Source organism: Nyctibius grandis, chromosome 26, assembly GCF_013368605.1.
Source record: "Nyctibius grandis isolate bNycGra1 chromosome 26, bNycGra1.pri, whole genome shotgun sequence".
Classification (NCBI taxonomy): Eukaryota; Metazoa; Chordata; class Aves; order Nyctibiiformes; family Nyctibiidae; genus Nyctibius; species Nyctibius grandis.
Window position 1 is genome coordinate 4,687,453 of NC_090683.1, and position 24,346 is coordinate 4,711,798.

General features: G+C 45.8%; 1 protein-coding gene across 1 annotated transcript; it reads right to left on the reverse strand.

Moving 5' to 3' along the window:
- Positions 1–10,794: 10,794 nt before the first annotated feature.
- KAT7 (lysine acetyltransferase 7) lies at positions 10,795–23,832 on the reverse strand. The gene is made up of 15 exons (XM_068418560.1): positions 23,614–23,832; positions 21,923–22,070; positions 20,465–20,641; positions 20,035–20,274; positions 19,393–19,475; positions 19,059–19,148; positions 18,256–18,354; positions 17,977–18,087; positions 17,111–17,302; positions 16,822–16,911; positions 15,768–15,908; positions 14,498–14,591; positions 14,169–14,315; positions 13,243–13,349; positions 10,795–12,563 (listed from the first exon to the last, which is right to left on the reverse strand). Exons 1-15 carry the CDS (start codon positions 23,626–23,628, stop codon positions 12,462–12,464), a joined length of 1,836 nt encoding a protein of 611 aa, XP_068274661.1. The 5' UTR covers positions 23,629–23,832; the 3' UTR covers positions 10,795–12,461.
- Positions 23,833–24,346: the final 514 nt, after the last annotated feature.

The following is a 24,346-nucleotide window of genomic DNA, read 5'->3' on the forward strand; positions in this document are numbered from 1 at the left end:
TGGGCACTCGTGCAGCCGTGACCACATCACGCGACATGAACGCAGATGCGCAAAACCAGGCAGGGATAATATCTCCGGTGCCACCCTCCCTCTCCCTCAGACTGAGGTAAATCTGCACGTGCCAGAAGTGGGGCCAGTCAAAACCAACAGCAATATGGATCTAATGGTGTAAAGTGGGTGAAAGCTTGTACCATCTGGCAAACTTGTTTTGCAGCAATATTATGGCTTTACTAGATGCAGGCAACGCTGAAGGGGGCCCTTTGTCCGTAAGAAAGGTATATGCCCCAATATATATTATTCAGAATAAGATTACCCCACCCCCCCCCCCCGTTTTTATCCAGCCTTTTTCTCCAACGAGTGCTTTAGGGCAGGCGTTTTCCACCAGGCTTTCCAATGTTGGGTTCCTGCTGGGAGCAGAGGTGGGATCATGGGAGGAATTCATTCCCAGGATGGGAAAAGTAGAAAAATACAAAACACTGCACTAGAAAAAAGTCTGATTTGATGGTTACCGATGAAGGAGATCTCACACAGTCACCACTACCATACAGAGCACCCCCATGTGAGGCCATGTACTACACAGGGAAATTGAAACAGAGAGAACGACGTGGCCGAGGTGGGGTACAAGTAATCTGTAGAGGGACAAATGCAAGTCAATGAACTATGGTTCATTGGCAAGTCAATGATGGTCCAGCCAGTGCCCTGTCCTCCTTTGGAGCTGGCCAAAGTCATGGCTGAACTCTTCATGGCTCACCTTGCACCTTTCTCATTAATGTGTAAATTGAAATCTGTGGACTGAAAATGCTGGGCTCCCCACCGGTCTGCAGAGCACTGTTGAGGAGTTATTGCTCTTAGACCACAATGGCTGCAGCCCGTCTGACTCAACCCCAGGGCTCTCCGCCACCTCAGGCAGAGCCCACTGACTCCAGCGGGTTGTGGTTGATGCAAGTGATGAGACCAACCCCTGACTTCACGTACTTCCCACTCACACCAGTGCAACCTCAACACTTGTTTTTCAAAAGCAGCACATTAGAATTGTTACTCTAAAGCAGACTCCACTCTAGATGACAGAAATAATCACAGGAAAGGCAGTGAAAGAGACTCTTGGCGTCCTATCCAGCTCATCTCTCTAGGGTCAAGAGAAGAGAGTCTCCTCAGGTCTTTTCCTAGTGACCTTGGTGATGGGATTTCTCCCAAAGGCTCATGTTTTTTGTGACAGTCATCCTATATTTCCACTCTCTTTCATCCCTTTAGTTCCAGTTATTTACCTATGTCCCCTAAAAAATCTTTCTCCCTCCTTGGGCATCTTCCAAGAATGCATATCAGCCCCTCCCCACCATCTGATTCAGCCTTTTGTCACAAACCAGTCCCTCAAGCTCTGGACCAGTTTACTACTGTCCTCTGAACTCTGTCAGTGGTCATCTTCCGGCCGGAAGGCTAAAATTTTCCGCAGGGTTTACTGCCCACAGTCACAACCAGATTTTCAACAACATGCAGCACATCAGCTTGGAGCTGGTCACAAGGAAAAAGCCATCTGGTCCTTCAGGGAGGAGATAAGACGTAGACCCTTTGGAAAATCTGTCAACCCTCCCTCATCTCCCGACACCAATGCACAGACACCTTCACATCCCACAGCGTGTTTCACTGCTTGGTCGTATAATGGTATAACGAAGCCTGTATCTTAATTAGGGCACCAAGGAGCTCACATAATGGAAATTAAAAATTAAAAAAAAAAGAAAAATAAATTAAAAAAAAAAGAAAACCATGACTTCTTGAGCTGTAACAGATTCTACATTCAGACTGAGAGTCCTTCTCTGAAAGGGGAAAATTTTGAGCGTTGTTTTCATCCACTTGCAGAGCTCTGGGGCAGGTCTAGTCGATTTTAGTGAAAACTCCCAAACCAGAGGAGCTTGACTTGAACTGACCAACCTCAAAGTCCCTTTTGGTGTGGGAGGCAGGGAGCCTCCTGTTGCTGGTTGCATATATTGCAGGCAGCAGATTATTAAAGTGCTCCCTCATTAAATGCACAGCACAATATCAAAACAAATAAATAAAAATTTGCAGCCTGCTGTTGACATCTTCAGCCACCCGCTTCCACTGCCAAATGGTGACATAAGAGCTGCGGGGCCGTAGGTGTTGCTGGCAGTCCAAGGGTTAAGCCGGGTTAGTCATGTCCGGGCAGGGCCAGGGGCAGATGCGCTGCCCCGGGACACTGACGGTGGAAGGCCAGTGCCATCTACGGGCCGTGTCCTGCCTTGGCTGCTCTCCGTGCTGATCCGGGCCAAGGGACAGGAGCGGGGTCGGGTCCAGCTCAAGGGATTGCTGCTCTGAGCTGGCATCAGTCAGCTAAGAAGAGGGGAAAGTGTTGCATGCAAAGAGAGTGCCCAGCCAGATGGGTTCAGACCATGCTAGCAGAGAAGCTGTCACTTGTGGTGATGGGACAAGAGATGGGTCACGGCCCCTTGCAGCAGAGGCACCCGCCTGGGCTCCCATCTGGCAGACTGGCTTCCCATGGAAGTGTCTGGGATGATATGGAAACCTTGATGGGAGAAAGATAGATGTCCCATCCCTGAGAGCTATGGGGGCAGCAGGTACCCCCAAACCCATAGCAGAGCACAAGGAGGGAGGTATCTGTTGTGAAAACAGAGCAACCAGGGCACACAGTGGGGAAGCCATCTGCCACGTTCAGCCATCTGCCTGTGCCAAACCTGGGGAGAAAACTCGAGGTTTTCTCCCAAGCACCAGTCAATGCTCTAAGAGTAAGTTTGCACCTTTCTTAAAGCATGATGGTGTCCTCTAAAGTTGGTGATAGTTAAGAACATGCACTGGACAGTGCAGAAGGGATTACTCTCACCATGCCCTTCCCGCAAACCAAACATCCCTGAACATGAACAGTTATTTTTGCCCAGAAAATACAGATGGGTAGATAAAAGAGAAGCAAAACTGAGCTCCCAGGAGAAGCGTCGATGGGCTTCCTTGCCGGTTTGGCAGTGCCTCTGCAGAGCGACCTTCCCTGCCCTGGGAAGGCAGCACCCTCTGCTGCCCTCCCAGAGCAAACCAGACCTTGCTGTGAAACCTCCTGGACTTCACTGACATTTCGCTGGGGATTTCCAGGGAGTTTTGCGGTTGCCTGGGTTCTGTCATGTATGCGATGCCTCTCCTACTAGCTAAGCATGATGAATTATCACCTTTAACTGAGAAAAAAAATCCAGCAACTTTTAAACCCCTTTTAATCAACTGCTTGTGATTCTAGAAAACAAAGCTGCGTGTGATCAGGGTGGAACTCCTGGACTGGCAACGTAATACTCTAATAAATACGTCCCTCATCTGGTGGGTGGGTGAGAAACAGATTTTAGGATTCTTAAATGTGATCTGAATCATATTCATCTGGGAAATGGATTTCTCACAGCCCTGTCAAGCAAGTGTCTGCTTTTTAATGGAAAACTTGAGAAGAATTAACTGTCGTGGTGAGCTTAAACAGGTGATTTTAAATTGCAAAATTTCACAAAACAGCAAAACCTTTCTGCTTCCAACTCTACGGACTTTCTTGGAATTATAGAATTCCTTACCTGTATGTGGTTGAATTAGCCAAATTAACAAAATACAAAAAATGAAGAAAAGAAGAAAGAAGTATTTAGGACCTGTGTATAACATCTTCTCAATATTAGACAACAGCATTATCTGATCAAAGAAGAGTTTGATAAAGCTTAACAAACACACACGAAGTAAACCCAGCTTCAGCGCCGTCTTGTTTTCTAACAGATATATCTGTTCTGATTCCCAGTGATTTTAACACAGGGTGTCTTTATGGCACAGGGCAGTGTGAATCCCTCCTCCTAAACGAGCAGGTAGCCTGCTACCTCTGCCTGGCATTAGTGTAAATGACTAGATGTGGTCCAGGACAATCCTGAAATTGTCCTTGTGTGTCCAAGGTTTGTCATTGGAAAGTGGACATAGGATCAGATAAGACAACCTCAACTTGGCCTTTTTCCTACTCTAGAAAAGACACCAATACCTGTCTGCAAAAGGACCACTGAAAACCTAACTGTAAGAAAGCAGTAAGTCAGATACAAAATTTATTGCCTACTGGCTACAAGCCATACCTCTGGCGCGCTTCTGGAAGCAAAGTGTAGTGAAGTGTAGCGAAGCCATTCTCTAAAACAGCAGCTCCCAAGATGTTAAAATCAAAGAGGAGTAGTCCTGGCCAATATTAGACTTAGTCACTGAATTTTGTTGTTGTTCCCCATCTGTTTTCTTTTTTTCTCATACAAGGACTAGTCTGTCAAAGAAAGATTGCTTATAGACCTCTGATTACCGGTTCCCAATGCCAACATTAAGTAATAAACAGCATGGCTCAAGCAGCGAGTGATTTATCTCACTGGAAGGAGAGTAACTGGTCTGCACGGAAAACTCCCTAGTGGGATGGAGAGCAAACAAGTATCTTGATGCAGTGTGTTGGCTCATCAGGAACACACTGAAGCTGCCAACAAACACAGTTTGCTGACATCCTGTTTCTTTCCAGCTGCTCCAAGGGGTCAAACTGCATCTCCAGAGGTGGGAGAAACACGACTGAAGCTTCCTGATTCTACTTCTCTGCCCAAGAAACTGTCCTCAGGTCAGAGTGGCGAAAGGATGCACAGCCAGATGAAGATGTCCCAGATGTGCATTAACTGGGGGAACCCAGGGAAGAGTAGACGGTACCTCTACGTCTTCTTTAGCCCTGGCTAGTGTGACGTGTACTATGCTGCACTAGGTAGCTGCAGTTGCATGGGTGTGCAGGTGATCCCTGGTCAAAGCAAGGCTGTGATTGCCTTCATATATATCTCAAACACCTCTGCTGAGCTACACCCCTCTACAGGTGAGTCCATACTACATCAATTCCTCTACAGAAGACTCAGCAGTTGCCAGAATTAGACAATCACTCAACGGCTGAGCTAGGAGAAGAACCCAGTTCTGGAGTGAAATGGAAGTGGGTTTGAGTTTTTGGTTTTCCAGTGGAAAGCAGCTCGTGCCCCACTCTAGAAACTGTGCTACAGGAACGTGGGATTTCTAATCGCTAAGGAGCTCCCAGCAAGGGTGCTACATCACACTGAGATGTGTGAGGCAGCCCAAGTGTCTCACATCAGATGGCATTGTTTCTCCATTTTAACTTGAGATCTGGGGGGAGGTTCCCTTTCTTTCTGAGTCATCACAAGACGAAGTGACTAGCAATTCGTTTCTAAATGTTAGCCTGACACAGCCCACTACACTGGGTAGCAAAGACATCGTAGTGCAATATTAATATCTAACCTGATGTTACGAGAAGAGTAGAAACAGGAATGAGGTTAATTCACTGAGAAGGGATCCAGGACTCAGCACTGACAAAACAGGAGAGAACCCTAAACAAAATCAACACCGGTGCTATTGATACAAAGAAAGAATCCGAGCGTTCATTTTATTTATTGCAGAGGAGAGATGAGGAGTCATGGGAGGGGGGGTTGTGCCAGCAATTTGCTCAGTAGCCTGCAGAAAACTATACTGAGTTAGAACAACTCTGCAACAGTTTTGCTCATCTTGTACAAAAATGGGATCCAAAGCCACTTTTGCCACTTGTTCTTCCCTGAGCTGCAGTTCTGGTAATGTTTGTCTCAGGAGAAGCATTAAGAGCTCCTCGGAGGGGTTTTTTCATATTAATAGAAATGGCCTCACACTCTCTCAACAGAATTTGCAGCGGTGAGTTTCTGTCAGTTTAGTTAAATAACGCCCAGCAGAGCTGAAACCCACTCGTCTCCTTTTTGTGCTAGATGTGAAAACCAAGAGCTGTGCAGGTAACACCCTTTCAGCCAGCGCTTTGGCTGAAATGTAAAACCACTGAACTTCCTTGTTCAGACCAATTGATGGGTAAGAGCGGGTGACAGTGGCTGACACACATACAGATCTCTTGACCTCCCACACGATCTCTTCCTACACTCGTTAGCACACCTGCTATTACGTTAAAGATTGATCTCAGTTATAAACCCTAACTCAGACTCCTCATTAATCTCCACCTAAAAACATCAGAGCCTGATGTAGGATCGCCTACCCAAGCACCAGGGGAACTGAATACAATAAAAATGAAAGTCATCGTCACTTCCCTCCGCTCAGCCAGCTCCCTTTTAACCACCCCCACTGAGCAGAGTTGTGCTAAAGCATATTTGCCTCTAAAGATTGTCGGTTGTCTAGTGCCTTATATAGCTCAGCATGTTCATTCTTTTACTGATTAATTTCTACAAACAACAGAATATGTAATCTGTCTCCAGAAGCTGATCTTTTTTTTTTACTTCCTACTACTAATATATGATGTAGGATTATTGTAACTTGTGGATCTTGGGGATATGTGTACAAAGTGGGCACAAATTAAGAAGAGTTTTACCACTGTTCAGCACATGAGTTAATTGTGACACTAGAGAAGGGTGTCAAGTCCAATTTAAGAGCTCTCTTTGAATTTGAAATCTTTTACTGTAAAAAACTTGCAAGAGCTTTTGAGATCCATTCGCTTCCTGAGGATGTTTTCTTTGCCTTTTGTTTTCTCCCTTATTGCTACACCTCTGCTGTCATTCCAGACTCGGGTCTGGGTGTTTTCTCGTGGTGTGTGGGCAGGAGCCCAGGGGAGGGGGCAAAAAGCAGACCTAATTACAGGGGATGCTCTCAAAAATAGAGCTGCTTTTCCCCTTGTCCGTGAGCTGGTGTGAGAAGTAGGTGTTCTAGTTCTTTCCATAGTTTTGGAACAACAGGAGGGCGGAGTTACTGGCAGATGGACTCTTCCATGGGTTTAAACTAAGCTCAGAGTTACACAGCCATCACAATAGAAACAACTGAAGTAATTTTACATATTTAGCTTCCTTTCCTTCCTGCTTCCCTGCTGCCTCTTTTCCTCCAGTGTTCTTTATAGGAATATCAACCACCTATTCCTTCCCCGCAGATCCTCAGTGTGGCCACAACATGACCACATCCTGCCCCAAACAATTACATCAAAAAGGAAAAGCCAGCAGAACGGCCAGTGCTCAGCCAGGGAAGAGGAACAGCAGCGACAGACGAGTTCCTGGAGATGCACACAGAGTATCTTCTCGGTGAAGAAAAAGAAGTACCAGTTTGCCTCATCACGGTGAAAACTCTTATTGTACCAATATTGCAGTAGTGAGAAGGAGGGGCCTTGTGTTCTGCCAAATGAAATGGTCCAGGGACAGACTGAGTGAAAGGTGGAGAGGTTTGGATCACGTCAGAGATCTGGTCCCTTGTAAACACTGTGCTGGTATAACTGGGGGCAGCACAATGAAGTGCAGGATTAAGGCTAAGCAGCCGGCGGTGAGAGAATGGTGGCAGCGGGATCCCTGCGCCCATCTCCTTTGTCTGAGTTTTCCACGCTGCAAAATGAAAGTGCACGCAAGAGCAGGCCCCAAAGGACTCGGAGAGCTCGCCTGCTCATTAACAAAAACTGGATCTCCAAAGCACAAAGAGTGTGATGAGCAAATGAGAGCATTCCCCGTACAGGGCAGTAGTTCACGGTCTGTTGTCATACCCATTCTAAGTTCTCATTTTTGGGGTTTTAACTGCAAAAACTTGCCTTGCTCTGGGCAGAAGTTCAACTTGGAAAGCCTCCATGCTGGAACAGCTTTACTTTCCTTGTCTTTTGAAGAAATTCAGATGAAAAAATAATTTAGCTATGTCCAAGGACAAAAGAGCATTTTCCAGTGGCAGATTCTGAGAAAGTCCTGGCCTCACTCACGCTAGGCTGGAGCAGCAGTTAAAGTGCGTGTGACTGCTCCCAAGAACATCCTTTGCTGGGCTTGTTCTTTTTTAGGGTCAGCACATCTGAGGTCTTCATAGCCATTGTGCTTGCAGAGTCTGGATTCAAGGACGAGGAGGGGAGAGGCTGAAGTGTGGTGTGTTTTAACTATTCTCTGTTTCTCAAGGCTGGGGGAAGTTTTGGGATATAGCACATTGTTAAAGCAGCCCTGAGGCTGCTCTGATACACACAGGGATGAGCAGAGGATAAAGCAGGGCCCTGGATGGCTTCAGAATGCACCAGTAAACCATAATTGAACACTTGAGAAGGATACATAATTTATAGGGATATATTTCTTTAAAGAGGTATGCAGATATAATAATTAATGGTGACATACATTCTTGAAGCAGTCATTAACCTTGAACATTAACCTCTGACTCCTGTCAGACACATTACTGGGTTAACTGATCTTAGATTTGATCCAGACAAGCAGTTCCTACACTGGTTGGCACAAGAGCCAAGCATCCCTCTTGCTATGAAATCTTAAACTACATGGGAAAACTTGGAGCTGGTTTTGGGGGATTCTTAAATACACAAGTTGTGCATTAACTAGAGCAATTAACTTAACTCTTCAGTTCAGCTTCCTAAAGCTGAAACAATTGTGAGTCCATCTCAAGCACAGAGGATATGTCCATTCTGTTTATCTGTGTCAGCTTGAAATCCAGTAACTGCGTGCAGTGAAGCTTTAACCCTGGAATAGCAGTGCACGATCCAGAGCAGAGAGGTGTGAAATCCTCTGGAAAGCATATGCCCGTGTTGTACCTGTCTGCAATTTGCGCTATCTCACCTGTACTTTAATATGGAGACTAAAATAGAAAGTGAAGTGGTTTTAACTACGACATCTGGATTGCCAGAAGTAGCAAAATAAACAGGGGAAATATTGCGGACTAGAGGGACCACCAGTAAAGCAGCTACAGGGTAGCTGGAGTGTAAGCAAAGGGGCAGAAGTCATGGAAAGTTCTCTGGGAAACAAGCTCACCAGGAAACAATCCTGTTACAGAAGTACACACACTGGCTACTGCCATGCCCATGAAGCTTTCAAAGGGTTATTTCTTGGTTGCTGACAGCAGAGAGACATGAAAGGTTTTTAACCTTGGCTGTGCTGAATTACAACCTCTTTGGAAAATATATGAGAAGTGCATTAGATGACATCCAAAGCAAATAAACTCACATCAGTGCTGAGCACTGGAAGGCCCGAGTTTCTGTCTCGTTCTTTGGTAGGGTACCACTCTGGTTATGGACACTTAACCCGAGGCTTTCAAAACCAGCAGATTTCTTAGGAGGTTCTATCTGCTCCAGCTGTTCACCTTTGCTGGCATCCAACATCTTATGTGATTCCTATGACTTCCAGTCAGTTCTAGTTTCTGGGATGTAGAGGTGAGGTGGGCTGGCTCTCACCTTCTCACTCAGGCTTGCACTGAATTTGTGTTTGTGCCAGGGTTTCTTTGGGTCTATCACAGCAAAGAACTCCGTAGGGTTACCAGTGGGCCTAAAATTACATTATCTGTTCCTATGTTAGGTCAAGGCTAAATGCAAGTGGTTTTTTTTATAAATGAGAAAAGAAGGGGGCAAGAAGGCATCAACCTAGGAAAATTTACGAAAGCACTGGCTGCTTTCTGGTAGCATCGTAATTTTTAGGTGGGCTTCAAACTGCCCCTGCAGACTATAACATCTGCAAGTTCACAGTTGCTATGAATAAGCTGAGGGTGAAACTGTGAGCATGTCTCATCCTTTGGTTACCCAGAGATGTTTATGGCTATCTGCATGACTCACCACTTAATTAGTGTTTCCATTACCAAAGCACCCAGAGGTCCCAGTCAAGCGTGGGACCCCATAGTGTTAAGCACTGCACATATACACAGAGACAGTCACTGCCTCAGAGAAGTCACAACATAAACAGACTTGACAGAATAAGGACTGGAGGGAAACAAAAGCTCAGAGAGGGGCTGGCAGAGCAGTGTGGGGAATAAAACCCTTATCTTCTTTGTCTCTCTGTCCAGTTATCTACAAACTAAATCACACTGCATCTCTCTGTACTTGCAAGAAAAACAAAGAAACAAACAAACAAGAAGACAAAAAAAGGCCACTGGTATTGTACAAAACTGTGCTCAAATAAGTAAATGCAATGCTCCTAAACCAAATGCTTGAAAAACTGTCTTATTAAGGGAAATGAGACAGAATTAGGAAGAGTCTTGATGTAACGAGTAAACCAACACCATTGTTCAGGGAATTGTCCTCGATTTTGATCTTAATCAGAAGACGACTACCGAGGTATTCCATCTCAGCTAGTTTTCCCTCTCTTTGTAAGCTGAGCATCTCAAGTCCCAGGCCATGATCACCGACATGTCAGCCTTACTGTTAACAGCACCCTGGCCCCTCTGCACCTTAGAGCCCAGTCCCAAAACATTCCCTACTCCTTTTTAACTCCCATTGAGTTATGTAGAAAAGCAGAATCTCTGGAGGGAGCTGGAGCAGATGCGTGTAATTAAACCATTTTATATCAGAGATTATATCAAAGACTCACAATGTTTGAGAGATGTGCTGAACTTCAGACACTGTTTTTTGAAGATCAGAGACTTCACTGCCCCAAATGCTCGCACAGTACGAGAAGCAAGAAGGTCTGGTCATGGGAGCACAGAAAGCAAGGCTAAAAATCTAGGGCCATCACTTTTAGGATAACTCCTTCCTTCTTCAGCGAACTTCAGGTTGACAGATGCTATCCCAGTTTTGCATGACATCCTTAAGTGCCAGTATCTGGCAACATCCATACATTCCTCATGGTAGCCTCCTGTGCACAAGAAGCTCTACAGTGAATACACAATATAGGCTGTTTCCAAAAGGTTCAACCGAAAGGCTGCCCTAGTCACAATCCTTAATACACCGGGCACAAAGATGGGTTCAAAATTAGTCCCCTGCAACATAACGCAGCAGCTCTACTTAACTGGAGGTGCAGAACAGCATCTGACTGAAAAAAATAAAAAGAAGGCATAAACTTGAGCAGAGAACATGCTTTATTGAGAAGTAGATACAAGAATAGCACATTCTACCACATCACGGGAACAGGGTTTAGCTTCTGCACAAGAATGGCCTTCTTCCCTACTCCACAAGAGATCTACTTTGTTGGATAGTTTCATGAGTATCTGCAGTTAGTTACAATACAGGAGCAAAGGGCACGAGACAGCAAAATTCAGTAATGCCCACAAGGTATACACCATGTACTGATGATCTTTTTTCTTTTTCTTTTTTTTAAGGAGGCAAAGAAAGGCAGAGAACCATCAGAAGAGCAGGAGAGAACTTCTCCACATGAGGTTGGGTCAGTGGTTAACAGGAAACGGCTCCCACCTACCAGTACATTGCAAGTGCTTCATTTCAGACACCATTAAATGGTCCACCCCAATATTGCCCTCCCTTTTAATCACCCCGGAGCCATATAGGAAACTTGTGGCACAAGGACAGTGGTTATACTTGAAAGCCATTGTACGATAGGTTCTTCTGGTGGTGCTGATGGGAGAGAGGATGTAAAAGCTTTTTTGTTTTACAAAGACAAACAAGAACACACTGTTGGAGAAGCAAACCATCCACACAGCTGACTGGAGCTGCCACTGATGCACAGAACGCACACTGTAGGCAATCCAAGAACTGATGATATTTGCATTGTAGAGTTTCTGTGGCTGTTTGGACAAGGCTAGCAAAAATCTGTCTAAAACTTTTATTTCCTCAAGTCTAGAGGAAAATATCCTAACACAGAGACCTACAATTCAAGGAAGATTGCTCCGGGAAAAATATCTCCAGTGAAATATACTGAACAGGCTGTTTCTGTGTAAAGGAACCCACTAACTCCAAGAGATAAACCAAGAAAAACCAGTAACTTATAACCAAAGAGGTCTCTCCAACAGACATGGTACTGTAGTAGCTCCAGGAGCGTGTAACCAAGAGCAACTCTACGAAACATCTCAGACCTTGATGTTCTCCCACACTTAGCCTTGACTCCTCCAGGGTAACACTAACAATCACACCACTCAGTTACAAGATATACAAGCTTCTGACTGTACAATAGTAACTATGTGAAGACCTGCTATATTATATGGAAAACACTGCTGAAAGAGGTGGCATGTTATCTTACTAAAACTATTTGATATATGGAATGGAACAGTCCATCAGACAGGACTGGTTAAAAATGCTGAAGTCAGTGTAACTGCAGCTTGTTGGAAAAGCAGACTTTCCCCAAACAAGCATTATTAGACCTTGTTCAAAAGCCACAGAAGTTATCTCCATTACCTAGAACGGAAGGAAACCGAAGGAAGAAACAACCAGATTATAGGACACAACACAACCTCATCGGAATAAGAACATGAGGGTAAGACCAGTGACTGGACAGGTACAGTACCAGATATCAGAACTCCTTGGGCCAGTGCTGCTAGGAGCTTCGTTTGGGTCCTATACAGATCCAATCCTTGCAACCTCACTGAGGCCGAAACATAAAGTTCCTCAGAACTAGCGTCTGTGGTGTGCACAAAAGACCTGGGCCAGAACAGTACCAAGGGGAACTGATCTTTCGGGAGGGTACTGTACCAGCCAATCACAACAGCAACAGATACAACAGAGATCCCTAGGGTATTTCCTACTGCTGGGGTTCACTGGCTTCAGGAGTGACAGACAGTTAAGTTCCCTTAGGAGGGGTCCATTTCAAACAGCTGGGATCCATTATCTTATTGCTGTTGGATCTTTTTGCCTCTTTGGCTATCCATTCATCAATCAGATCCTAAGGAAAAGAGCATGAAAGGGCAGGTTAAAACAAATGATCCATGATGGAGAATTATCCATGGTACAACACCACACATGTAAGTCCACAAATCTGAAGATGACGAGCCTGCTAACTGCTTAGCGTGACCAAAATAACATTTCCTCCACGGTGCTTTCTAGAAGCCCTTCCAATCACACTGATAAGGCTACTCTTAGCTACAACGGGAAGCCTCAGGGAGGGGAAAACAACCAAGAGAAGCTGTCACGTTTGGGGATTTATAAACCACTTGTCTTACATCTAATGAGGGTACAAACAGGACTCATTCAGGATTCCATTAATTCACTTCACTTCTACGTCATCCATTTGCCCAATAAAGGGCAGGCATGATGAGGAGCACGATCAGAATGTTGATCCATTGCTCCCCTAAAAAGCTACTTACAATGAGCAACGTTATTCCACACATCAGAACAGGAAGGTCAATACAGCACATTTCTACACTACTGAAGAAACAGCTTGGATGTCCACATTGTATTTTATGAGTTACTGCATTTGGAAATTACAGTGCTCCCCCACCAGAATCAAAAGGCTGGAAAACCCAGCACAGGGCAAAGGAAATACTGATCTCAGCAAGTTCATGTGAATCTAACAGCTAAATACATGCAAACAAAAAAGCAGAAATAGCCATCACAAATCTTACCTGTCTTTTTAGGACCAGGTGTTTTCCCTTCCAGTACTTGAGCATCTGAAGGGCCTGCAAGGTGCTAACAATGTCGACAGGGTTCACTGCAGTCTCCTGGCTGATTTCTGCAAACCAGTATCAGTTTATGTTAGAATAGAAACAAATTCCTCCCCAACAGCCTATAATTGTTACATTTTCAACTACAAGTTTCAGGCAACTCCTTTTGAAGTGATACAAAGTGCTGTGCAGATATTAAAGGCACATCCAGTGCCACTGGTGCTGCCTGACTTGCACCCTTTGACCACCCTGGGTATCTGTACCACTGCTGTACAACCTGCCTTTGCTCATTTCACTCTGGAGGGCTGACTGACTGCAAACAGCACAGCTCACCCCAAAACTGAAAGCCAGCCTAGACATCACAATGATTTAGTGATACTGATTTTAGGATCCAAGTTAATAAGGTGTAATCCTCTGAACGAAGACATAGCTGCTTCTTCAGAACTACCTTGATATCTCTATGAGGTGCTCCATACTCCTAGGTGCCATAAACATAAAAATGCTATTAAAATAAGTCCAAATAGTCTTAGTATTTTTCCAAAGCATTTGAAAGCCTCTCAGTGGAGCCATTTTTTCTTTTTAAAATTAACATTGCAGTCTACAGATGGACAAAGTTCTTTGCTGAATCTTTTTTAAAAATGTATTTTGGAAAAGAAGCCATTACCCACTTTCAAAACTCTGCAAGCTGACTTATCTTTAATGGTGGCAGGACTGGAAAGGAGCCATACCCAACTATAGGAATATTCTACTAACTGTGCTGCTACCGAAACCCCTGAATTAATGAGTCAAGCATGACCTGCCTCATATTTGAGGAAAATGAGTGAATGAGATGCATAGGTATGTTCCTGAAGCAATTCACTACAAGCTTATTTAGCTTGAAAACATACCTTTTATAGAGATCTCTTTTCCTTGGAAATTATGCAGGTAACGAAGGAGAACTTCCTTCCAGTAACTACGGTAGCTGATGAGACCTAAATCAGACAGAGGGCGTTCCGGAGAGCCAACTTTTTCTTCTACTTTAGAGAGCAAATAGCCTGTAAAGGAAAGAAAACCTATTTACCCTTAAACTACTCTCTCCTGACTGTTACCCTCTTTAGTACATGCAGAAATCAGCTATAATGAAAACTGCTCCACCACCACCATAGATACGTTAGGTTTCTTGGTGAAATTGTCATGTTGGACAGTACGTTTCCAGAATTTCTCCCTCTATACTTACTGAAGTCAATGAGCATTTTGCCATAACCTTGCCTCATATATTGAGGCATTGTCAGGATACAAGAAACATTGTAGTTGAGAAAAGAATTCTTCTCCTAAAAACAAGAACAGAGAGAGGACAGATGTATAGGTCTAGATCTGTACAAACAATGGGCATATCATAATCCCAACAGACTCAACAAGCCTGTGCAATTGATACAAGGTGAAAGGAGCAACAGTAGAAAAACCTGCCTAACAACAAGTAACAACCATCCTTCAGCTACCAACCTGGCTTAGTGTCTTACTTTATTAGCCATTATATTGGGTGTTCGCTGCACAATTTGAAGCCTAGGATGGCTGGGCATGGAGTTGTACCTGAGAAGGAGCTAGTAACACTCTCACTACCACCTCTGTCATCTACCAGGTGTACATGCAACAAGAAAGCGACATAACAGCAGCATTGCAAGCACATGGTGTATATTGAAACGTTCAAAGAAGAGACTCGGACACACGCATCCTCAGATCAATGCAGATTTTTCTTTAGAGTATTTTTTTTAGATATTGAGTTTTGACTCAAGTGATTTAAGGAATATCGTTTCTTGCACTTTATTTGGGAGAGTATTCTCCTACCTATAGAATTTCACTGACTAGAAGTATCTAAACTGATAACTGCATTGCATGATATTACTATGTCCAGAAGGATAATCACTTTTTCTATACTGAAGTAAGAACCAATGTATTTCACCAACGTGCAGCAGAGCTTAAACGGATTGGCTGGTTTTTAGGTAGGCAACATGTCCGAGCAAACAGTTGAGAAAACTGGCTCCTACTCTAAGCTTGGCCAGCAACTTACTTGTGGGATCTGCTTAAGTTACTTGAGTTACATCTCACTTCTCCACCTAACAATTTTTATTCAAGTACTTTATTAAAAAAAAAAAAATCATGGTGACTAATACTTATTTTAATGTATTTTTCTCTATATTTCTTTACATTTTCTTTATCTTACTTTTGCCTACATCTACGACACCACTATGCTTCCTAACAACAAGAGTTCACTTTGAGCTGATTTGGTTTTTGCTAGGGATGAGAGAAGATGCTACAGCAAAGCAACTGCAATTCCTGCAGCAAACAGCCAGAACAATTCATGCATCAGGTTTGAAATGTTATCTATTCCTGAAAGCAACAAATCCTGAGACTGCAAAAACTTGGAGGGGAGATTCAGTACTGATAACTGGTGTCCTAAATATCAGTCTAGTGAGGTAGTAGGGCATGTATATGTATTTTCAACTAACCTTGGAGAAATATCCTATCAGGTGACAGCCAGTGTTGTCAGCTTCTGTCATGACATAGAAGAGGAAGGGTTCAACATCATAATACAGTGTTTTATGGTCCAAGAAAAGTTTTGCCAGCAGACACAGGTTTTGACAGTAGATCTAGAAGCAAAAGGACAGTAGGATACACCTGTTTATTACAGTGGAACATCCCAAGAGTGGACAAAAACAAGCATACATGGGAAATGACAAGAAAATTCTGAATCAACTGAGAAATGACGTACAGTCTTTCAAACAGAGCAGCTGGGCCAGGAAACAATTCCATTTGTGATGAAACTTGATAAGCCTAGCTTCCTAAGGGTGGGAACTGATGTTTGTGATATCAGTCTCTGAATGCCCAAAACATCACATCCTCAGTGAGGGGAGCAGGAGGTTGGATCTCTGCTTGCTTGCACTGTATTGTATTAATCCCGTGCTCCAAGGTTATCTCTGGTAACTAAAAAAGACTCCTCCCAACTTCCGTCAGTGCTGAATTTAGCTTTTGAATTTGTTTCTTTGTTCTTTCCTCTGAAGCCTTCAAGACTGGACACAACTAGAGGCAGGGCACAAGCACGGTGTTGCTACCTAGCACTGAATCTACAGTTGCAGATTCATGTTCTACCCTTCAATTCAGGGTTATGGAGGTCACCCTCAAAAACACCAGGCTGCTTCCCACTCTAACACAAATTTGACTGAGTATTCACAGTGAATGGGAGACGGGCAGTAGCGATCTGCTGAGGCCAAGCACAGAAATCTCCCCACTAACTTTCAGAAGGGATCTTGACACACATCTCCAAGCACTGTACGAGACAACAGATGGAACCGATGGAGCACAAGAGAGCTGAGGAATAACCAGAGAGAAAATGCAGACAAAACTACTGCCGGAATTGCAAGAATGGACAGATCAGATTCTAGAAGCCTTTCTGCAATTAGAGGGAGACAGGGCCATTTGCATCCAGTTTTTCTACAGGAAAAGCAGCACATTTGAAAGATAGCCTCCACACTCAAGGCTGGCCTAATGATTGCAGTTAGTTACCTTGTTCTTCTTCCCATCCACTTCAAACACCGAGATGGAGCCTTTGCGGTAGATTTCATCACCGGGTGGATGTTTCCAAACACACTTTGCCTATGACAGGAAAACAAAGGTAGGGTGACACTACTGTTTTAAGGGCAGAAAAGGTTACAACAGCTACTGGATATACCAGGAAATATGCAGTCTTCTCACCTCCTAAAGCAAGCAACTGAGCTAACAAGTTATGTTTTAAAATGTTTACATGCTGACATCAGACTTACGACTCAGTAATCAGCTCTGCCCTAGCCCTTACCATGTGTCTGCGCAGTATTGTCTGGCTCTTCATATATTTGAGACAGAACTCGCACATGTAGAGACGTCCCAGACGAGCATACTCCTCTGGGTAGGGAGAATGATACCAGGTATCCAGCTCATAACGGCCAAAAGCGATTGTTTTAATCATATTGCTGCCTTCTGTGATCTGGCCCTGGAGCCGCAACTTTTCCTATGAATGAAAAAAAGGATGATTATCTAAAAAAAAAAATTTTAAAGTAGGCAGAGAGGAAAAGGGGCCTATTTATTTCCCTCAAGGAAATAATTTAAGTCTTCTAAATTCATCTTTCGGTGTAACCACATCCAATGACTCCTCCCATAGACCTCTCCTCAGTCAAACTCCATCTGAGCCCTGTCCACAAGCAGTAGTTACTGTTCCTTTCATCAGGAAATGTCTTGGGAATCGGCACTTAGCAGCATGCTAACACTAGGATCATACTCTTTCTGTCATAAAAGCAATGTAAGTTCCTTGCCACTTCATGCTTCTTTCCTAATCTGTAGGGAGAGGATACAGCCTAACACTCTGCCTCAGATATCAGGTGAAGCTGCCCATTTTTTTACTGAAAATAAACACCTATTAAATGGGACTGTTACTAATTATTCCTCTTGCAGGCACTGCAGCATTCACGACTGCAAATGCTTAGCTCCAGCTGTACTTTCAGCAAACCCTCTGAATGACTGGCACTTAAACGTTATCCCTAGTGTAACCTTGATGACTTGGCTGGGCTGTAGCTGCTCTTCTTACAAACTCTGATTTATCTGCCCAAGTACAACAAAACCCAGAAAGCATTCACATTTCTAACAAAGACATTTGCTGACAGATGTATTATGAATTAGAAGTCTCACCAGGTCCTCAGATGCCCGTGCTTGCGCTCTTCGGAAAAGCTCAAGGTCGTATTCGCTCGTCAGGTTTTCAAGTAGAGGTTCCCTAGTATTGCCATAGGTTTGTCTGTGCTCCTACAACAATAAAATTATAGGAGGTTTTGCTGCCATGCTGCTACAAGCTGTTGGATCTCGCAGCTTTTTTAGCTGAGAATGTTGCAGGATGACTGGGAAAGCCAAACTCCCGCTTAGTGGTCTCATTCCAGACAGGAAGGAATGAAAGAATAAAGTTATTGCTTTTACCATATATTTTTCTTTTTGCTCCTTGCTTAGTCCTGAGTTCCTCTTCTTCCTGAGCTCAGCTACTTTCTCTTTGTATCGCAGCTGTCTCTCTGTTGGTGCCTAAAAGAGACCAGAGGTGGAAACCTTCACTAGTCTTCATCCACTTCAAACATTTTTCTTCACCTTCTCACCCTAAAGGACCTCTGTCCTGGCTTTCCTTTTATGAGGTTTGCTGCCTCTGAACCAAATCCCGTGCTAATAAGAGGGCACTGCAGGTACAACACAGGTATGTAAACCAGGAAATTTTTCTTCCTACCGCAGCTTGCTTTTGCCAGTGTACCACAGTCCCACAAGACAGGGTGCACTCCTTGTGCGCTGCTTAATCATGGGGAAAAGCTCAGAGCTGACTCATTAAGTCATCTTGACTCAAGTCCAAGACTCATGAACTGAAAAATGTAATTCCCCTGGTTTTATTCTTTTCTATTTAGTCAGAGTAAAATTGTAGTTTACAGTTCTGCAGGAATTCTCTTGTCCTACACATCAAAGCACACAGAAAAGATCACCCTGAGAACAACTCCAGCCTCCTTTGTAATACTGGCCAATGCCACTTCTCTGCTCCAGTCTCTCGTTTAAGGGATACAATTAATTGCCCTTGCTGAAGCAAACTGGAGATGACAAATGGGCAGTGTCGGGACTCAGCACAATAGTTTATCCAAGAAGTGAAGAAGGGAGATCAAGTTAAAATCATTGTCACTGGAAACCACAAGCTGAGGTTTTTTCCACTCTTAACTGAGGAGCTACTCCATTATGTGCAGACTGCCTACCTGGTGTCTGGTGGCGTGCCTGTTGTTGTCATCCTGCCGATGGGCCAGCATTCTCTCCTCTATCTGCTTATCCCGACTCTGTGCTCGCACCTGCAAGCGAAAGCTCATCTGTCAGTGCTGCAGTAAACTACTGTCAAAGCCTTCATGTTTTCCTTTTCTCGTTTAGGTGCATTTTCTAAACTGTAATTCAGACGATTTGACACACAAATGCTGCTGTCTTACAGCTAAAGATATCAGCTGAAACATGCTAACTTTATTTTCTGTTTACAAATGACAGGTCTTGGCGTTTTGTTCCAAAATACCATCAGGAAGATAAAACAGAAGACTCATTTACCTTGCACTCATCTGCTGAGAGATTATGGTAAAGTGGGCATCCTGATATGGAGAAGTGTCGCTCATGTTTTCCAGTTAGGTGTCCTGCAAAGGATCAGAAAAAAAAATTAACATGACCATAAAGAGGTTTAAAAAGTATCTCAGATGGGCAGATACCTCATACGAGCTTCTCAAGGAGCATGCTCAGCCTATTACCGGTGTGACAGAAGGAGCACACTTCATGGTTCATGGCACAAGCTTTAAGAACAAAGAAGGAAAATCTTTTTCACACTGCCTCAAAAGCTGCACTCCATGCAAGCAGCCAGTTGGATTTGATGTCTGCATTAATTTGTTTCTGAAAACCTGCTTCTGGCAGACACGGGTATTCTACCTGCAAGACTGCATTTTCCTCCCACACCTGTGCTCCTACTTCTAACTTGTTCTTTACCCTATCATCCCCCAAACACTCCTAGCCAAAAAACACCTCCAGGAAGAATATACCTGCAGATACACTTCATATCCCTTTCTCTATACCCACTTCTCAGTAATACTTCTGATCCTAACTACGTGCGTATTGTTAGGATGAATAACTCAACTGAGCGGGACTTTGAATATCACAGCAGGAAGGCAAAAACCAACAGAGTAATCCTGGAGCTGAAATTACCTAAAGAGTTACAACCAGGAGTGGGGCATTTCATGTTGAAATTGTAGCTTTCATGGAAGCGGCGGCGCTTAGGGCGGTGAGACAGGTCACTTCCAGAATCCTTCATGGACATGTCCTTGGCAATGCTCTCATCATGGGACACATTTGGACTGGAGATATCAATATCAGACTCTGAGGAAGGGGCATTCCCGGTGGGGGTACGAGGTGGAGACTCATCGTGATCCGCTGCATTTTTAGTGTCTGAATAAGGATCAAGATGTTACAAATCTGCCTGAAAGAAAGCTTTCAAAAAAATATGTAAAGCAACTCCAGTCAGCTGTCTCAAGCCCTCTATCCTCAGGATATTATACTGTGCCCTCAGAGAATGGAGTCACGTACTCTTTCTAACAGCATTTTGCAAACTTTCTACACCTCACCGCACCTCACGTACCTCTATCAGAAAAGTCAACCACTTGCTCAGTCTCTGACCCAGATGAGCGGGTCTGCCGGAGCGGGTATTTCTTTGGAGTCACAGGGGTAGGCTGCTGTTGGCTGCGGGTTACCCTCCTCGTCGAATAGACGGGCTCTTCTGCTCCAAACGATGGTGGATTACGAACTGGGCTGGAATCTAATTCCACAGAAACACCATAATTACACCCACAATAACCACTGTAAGTCAGAGACTTGCCTCACACGTGCTGTGAAGTCTGTAATAAATCTGATAGCTGGGTATCACCACAGAGTTCTGACCTACCGCTGCACTCATCACAAAGACACGCTCTGTTCTTCCGAGCTTAAATCTTTTGACACTTCTACTAACACTGAGGAATCTGGAATTACATCAGCTTTCTCTGGACTTAATTATTTAATTAACTAGCAATTACAAACCAGCTCCTATTTGCAAAGCTAAAGAACCGTTAGTTTAGATAAGAACTATCAGTGTTTAGACTTGAGAATAGCAAGACTTCTTCTGGTGTGGAGCTCTATTTGGGACCCCATGTGTGGTTTTGTGATCCTATACTGCTCACCAGACTATAAAACAATTATTTTGCATGAAAATAATGCTTTCATAACCTAGGAGTATCACAGGCATCCCATACACATCCAAACCACCCTTCCTCTTGTTTTTAAGACCTAATTACCAGATGATCATGCACATGTATTTCTTACCTGCAATAAAATTTGTCACAAAACAGATTCTTCATGAAAGCACATACATGGAGCAAAGGAAAGAAGTTATTATCTACTGTCATTTCCTCCCTTTGATGCCAGATGGCAGCTTATTAACTAACAGCCAAGAAATGACTACACTAATGCTAAAAATGAGGAGGTGGACACATTCCGTGTTTTCTCTTACAATCTAGATGCCAAAGTAGAAGCATACAAAATAACTGGCAATATGTTGATTATATTTACTGCAGAGTAGGGTCAGCATCAGCAAGTCATGAAAATACATCTTCCCTTGCAGTACAGAAAACCCCAAACAAACAAAGAAAACAAAAATAACTTTCACCCCTAAACACCCTCTCTATAACTGTCTAGATGGAAAGCAAATTTTTAGAGTTCTCAGAAAAATTGGGCAAAGCTGGCAGCAGAATCATGGGGCTTGGGTCTCACTTCCTTTACCAAGTAGAGAGCTTTACTTGCTGAACAGAGGATACTTGAGTTTTGACTTCCACCACCAGTGTAATCTTTAGATTATATTACCTCGTTTGTGCAATATGCACTTATAAAGGCTGCTTTTTGCTGTGGTGTGTTAATAGCCAATGAAAAAAGTTATATATTTTTATTTAGGTATAAACTCCACACATTTAAGTTCTAAAGGCCAGGAATATGGAGTACATTGAGCCTCTTGTTGCTTAAGAGGCTGCTTTTTTTTTTCCTTTGTTTAAGAAAATAAAGCATTTACCTTGAGAGCTTTGACTGAGTCTGGCTGAGGAACGGGTCACACGGGCGGATCGTCGTGATGTGCCATCGCTTTCAGAGCTGTCTGTATGCTCAGGATCAGTAGAGAAATCAGAGTCTTCTGTTCCATCTGAGCTACTGCCCGCATTCCTCTGCAACACCACAGACCCAGACATTAGCACAGGAGCACTTAAACTTGCATATTGTATTTATACTATTAAAAAAAAAAAGGTAAAGTATTTGATGCTAAATAATTTCAAGCTGACACAATGACATATGCAAACTAATAAATGTCAAGGGTATTACTCTGGAGAAAATGTTTTCCTTTAATAAATATGCACTTCAATAATAAAAAGTTTCTGCAAACTGATCCACTAAGAAAGATCACAGTGGCACCTGATTTTATTTAAAGCAAAAGGTAAAGGAAGTTTCAAGGCTGACAGGATATGCTCCGAGCTGACCGTTCTCAGTTCACCCTGCCAAGCCCACAGCACTCCCACACCATCTGCCTGTTCAAAACAGCAGAGGCAGCCCAGCAGAGCCCAAGGCACCACGGGAGCAGGTGGTGGAGAAAACAGATGGGCCCCGGCAATGGCCAAACTGACTCTTCACCACTCAGCAACTCAGGGCAGCGTCAGGGCTCCGCGGTGGAAGCAAGGCTGAGAAAATGAAGGTGCTCAGCGAAGAGGCTGGGCCAAAAGAGGCTGTGAATGCAGTTGTATTCACCTTGTCTGCGACCACCAGCGCGGCCCCCTGCACCATGGAGGGGACTGGGCAGCTCTGAGGGAAGCAGGCCTCAGGAGCTGGCGGGCAGCCACCACGCCTCCGACGATCGCTCCCGGGCCCGGCAGCCCTGACTGGACAGCCAGGGTGTGGGAGCGTCGGTAGGCCTCGGTCAGGGCCGGCTGGACCGGCGGAGCGCGGGCGGAGGTACCCCCGAGCGGCCGCCGGCCCTGAGGGACCGCGGTCGGGGCTGAGGCAGGGGCCGGCCCCGCCTGAGGAAAAGGGCGGGAGCGGCGGACGAGGCCCCGCGCGCACAGCAGCGCGAGCGCGGCCCCCGCGCCGCTTTGTTTTGCGCCCAGGAGAGACTCGCCGGTCGCGGCCAATCACAACGCGCGTGGGTGTGGCCCAAAGGGAGAGCCCGCCAATGACAGCTTGGGGAGCAAAAAGGCGCGGCCGCCGGGCGTGACTGACGGCAGCCGCCAGCCTATCAGTGCAAGCCTCGCTCCCACAGAAACATCAGCCCGTGGGGGCGGAGTGGGATGGGGGAAGGGAGAGAGAGAGAAACAAGGCACGCGCGGGGAGGTGGCCGTTGGGGGCGTAGATGGGCACCCGCAGAAGCCAATCAGCAGCCAGCCCGGCAAGGCAGTCCGGCCAATACGTGACCAGCTCTCCAACTGCTTGTCCAATCGGAGAAGCCAAGAGGCGGACGGCGCTACAAGCGCGGGGGAGGGGAAATGGTAACCGTTGGGGGCGATGAGTGACGAGCGAGATGGCCAATCAGCGCCCAGCGTGCCCGTCCCGGAGCCACTCAGGGAGGGAGCGGGGCGGGCGCTGGGGGCTGAAGGCCGCTATTTTCCCCTCGGTTTTATGCCCGTGAGAGGCAGCGAAAGGGGTGGGGAGGGGGGCAAAGCTGCGGCCCGAGCTCGCTGGTTCCCCCGCCGGGCGCCTCCCCGGTTTCCCGGCCGCGCTCACCTTCCTGCGCTGCATCCTCGGCGGGGGCGGGGGCAGCGAGGTTGGCTGGTCCCCGGCCCCCCCGGCCCGCGAAGCGGCGGTCGCCGCCGTGTTAGCGCTGGCGGGCTCCGTGGTGACAGCCGTGTCTCCCGTCCTGCGGCACGTCTGCTCCGGCGGCGCCAGCGCGCTCCCGCCGCCGCCAGTCCCTGTTCCCTGCTCAGTCCCTCACGCTTCCGCCGGGACACGGTCCACACCCCCCGTCACGTGACCCCGAGCCAGCTTCACGCCAGCGGGGGCTGCCATCTTGGATTCGGACAGGTATCCCGGCGGCGCCGCTGACAGTGAAGCTGCCGGCGGCCATCTTGGATTCGGGCTAAGGGTTGTTGGCGGGGGCTGGCGCGGCGGCCATCTTGGGTCCGGGTGTGAAGTCAGCGGGCTCCCGGGGCCCGGAGCGGCTGTTTCCCCTAAGGAGCCATGTTGGTTTCGGGCAGCCGGAGCCCTCCCGCTGGGGCCATTTTGGGGCCGGGCAGAGGCGCGTCGGCGGGTCCATGGAGTGATTGGGTGGAGGAAGGCGGTGAGTCCCCGTTGCTTTTGAGGCGGAGGCGGGGAGCGCCGCGCCTCCGGCTCCCGGCCCCCCTCCTGCCGAGGGGGTGCCGCCGCCTGCCCTGCGTGCTGGAGGGAGAGGCCTTTCCCGGGCCCTGGCTCCGCGCTGGGCCGGCCCGGGGCGGGCCGTCGCAGGGGCCTAACGGGCCTG

Bases quoted from the DNA above. Each gene is read 5' to 3' on its own strand.
- KAT7 (XM_068418560.1), bottom strand. The intron at 19,149-19,392 runs GTAAATGAGTCT...TTTCGCTTGCAG, and splicing joins TCTCAGCAGATGAGTGCAAG to GTGCGAGCACAGAGTCGGGA. The intron at 17,303-17,976 runs GTGAGACTTCTA...TTTCATTCATAG, and splicing joins CACGGGCATCTGAGGACCTG to GAAAAGTTGCGGCTCCAGGG.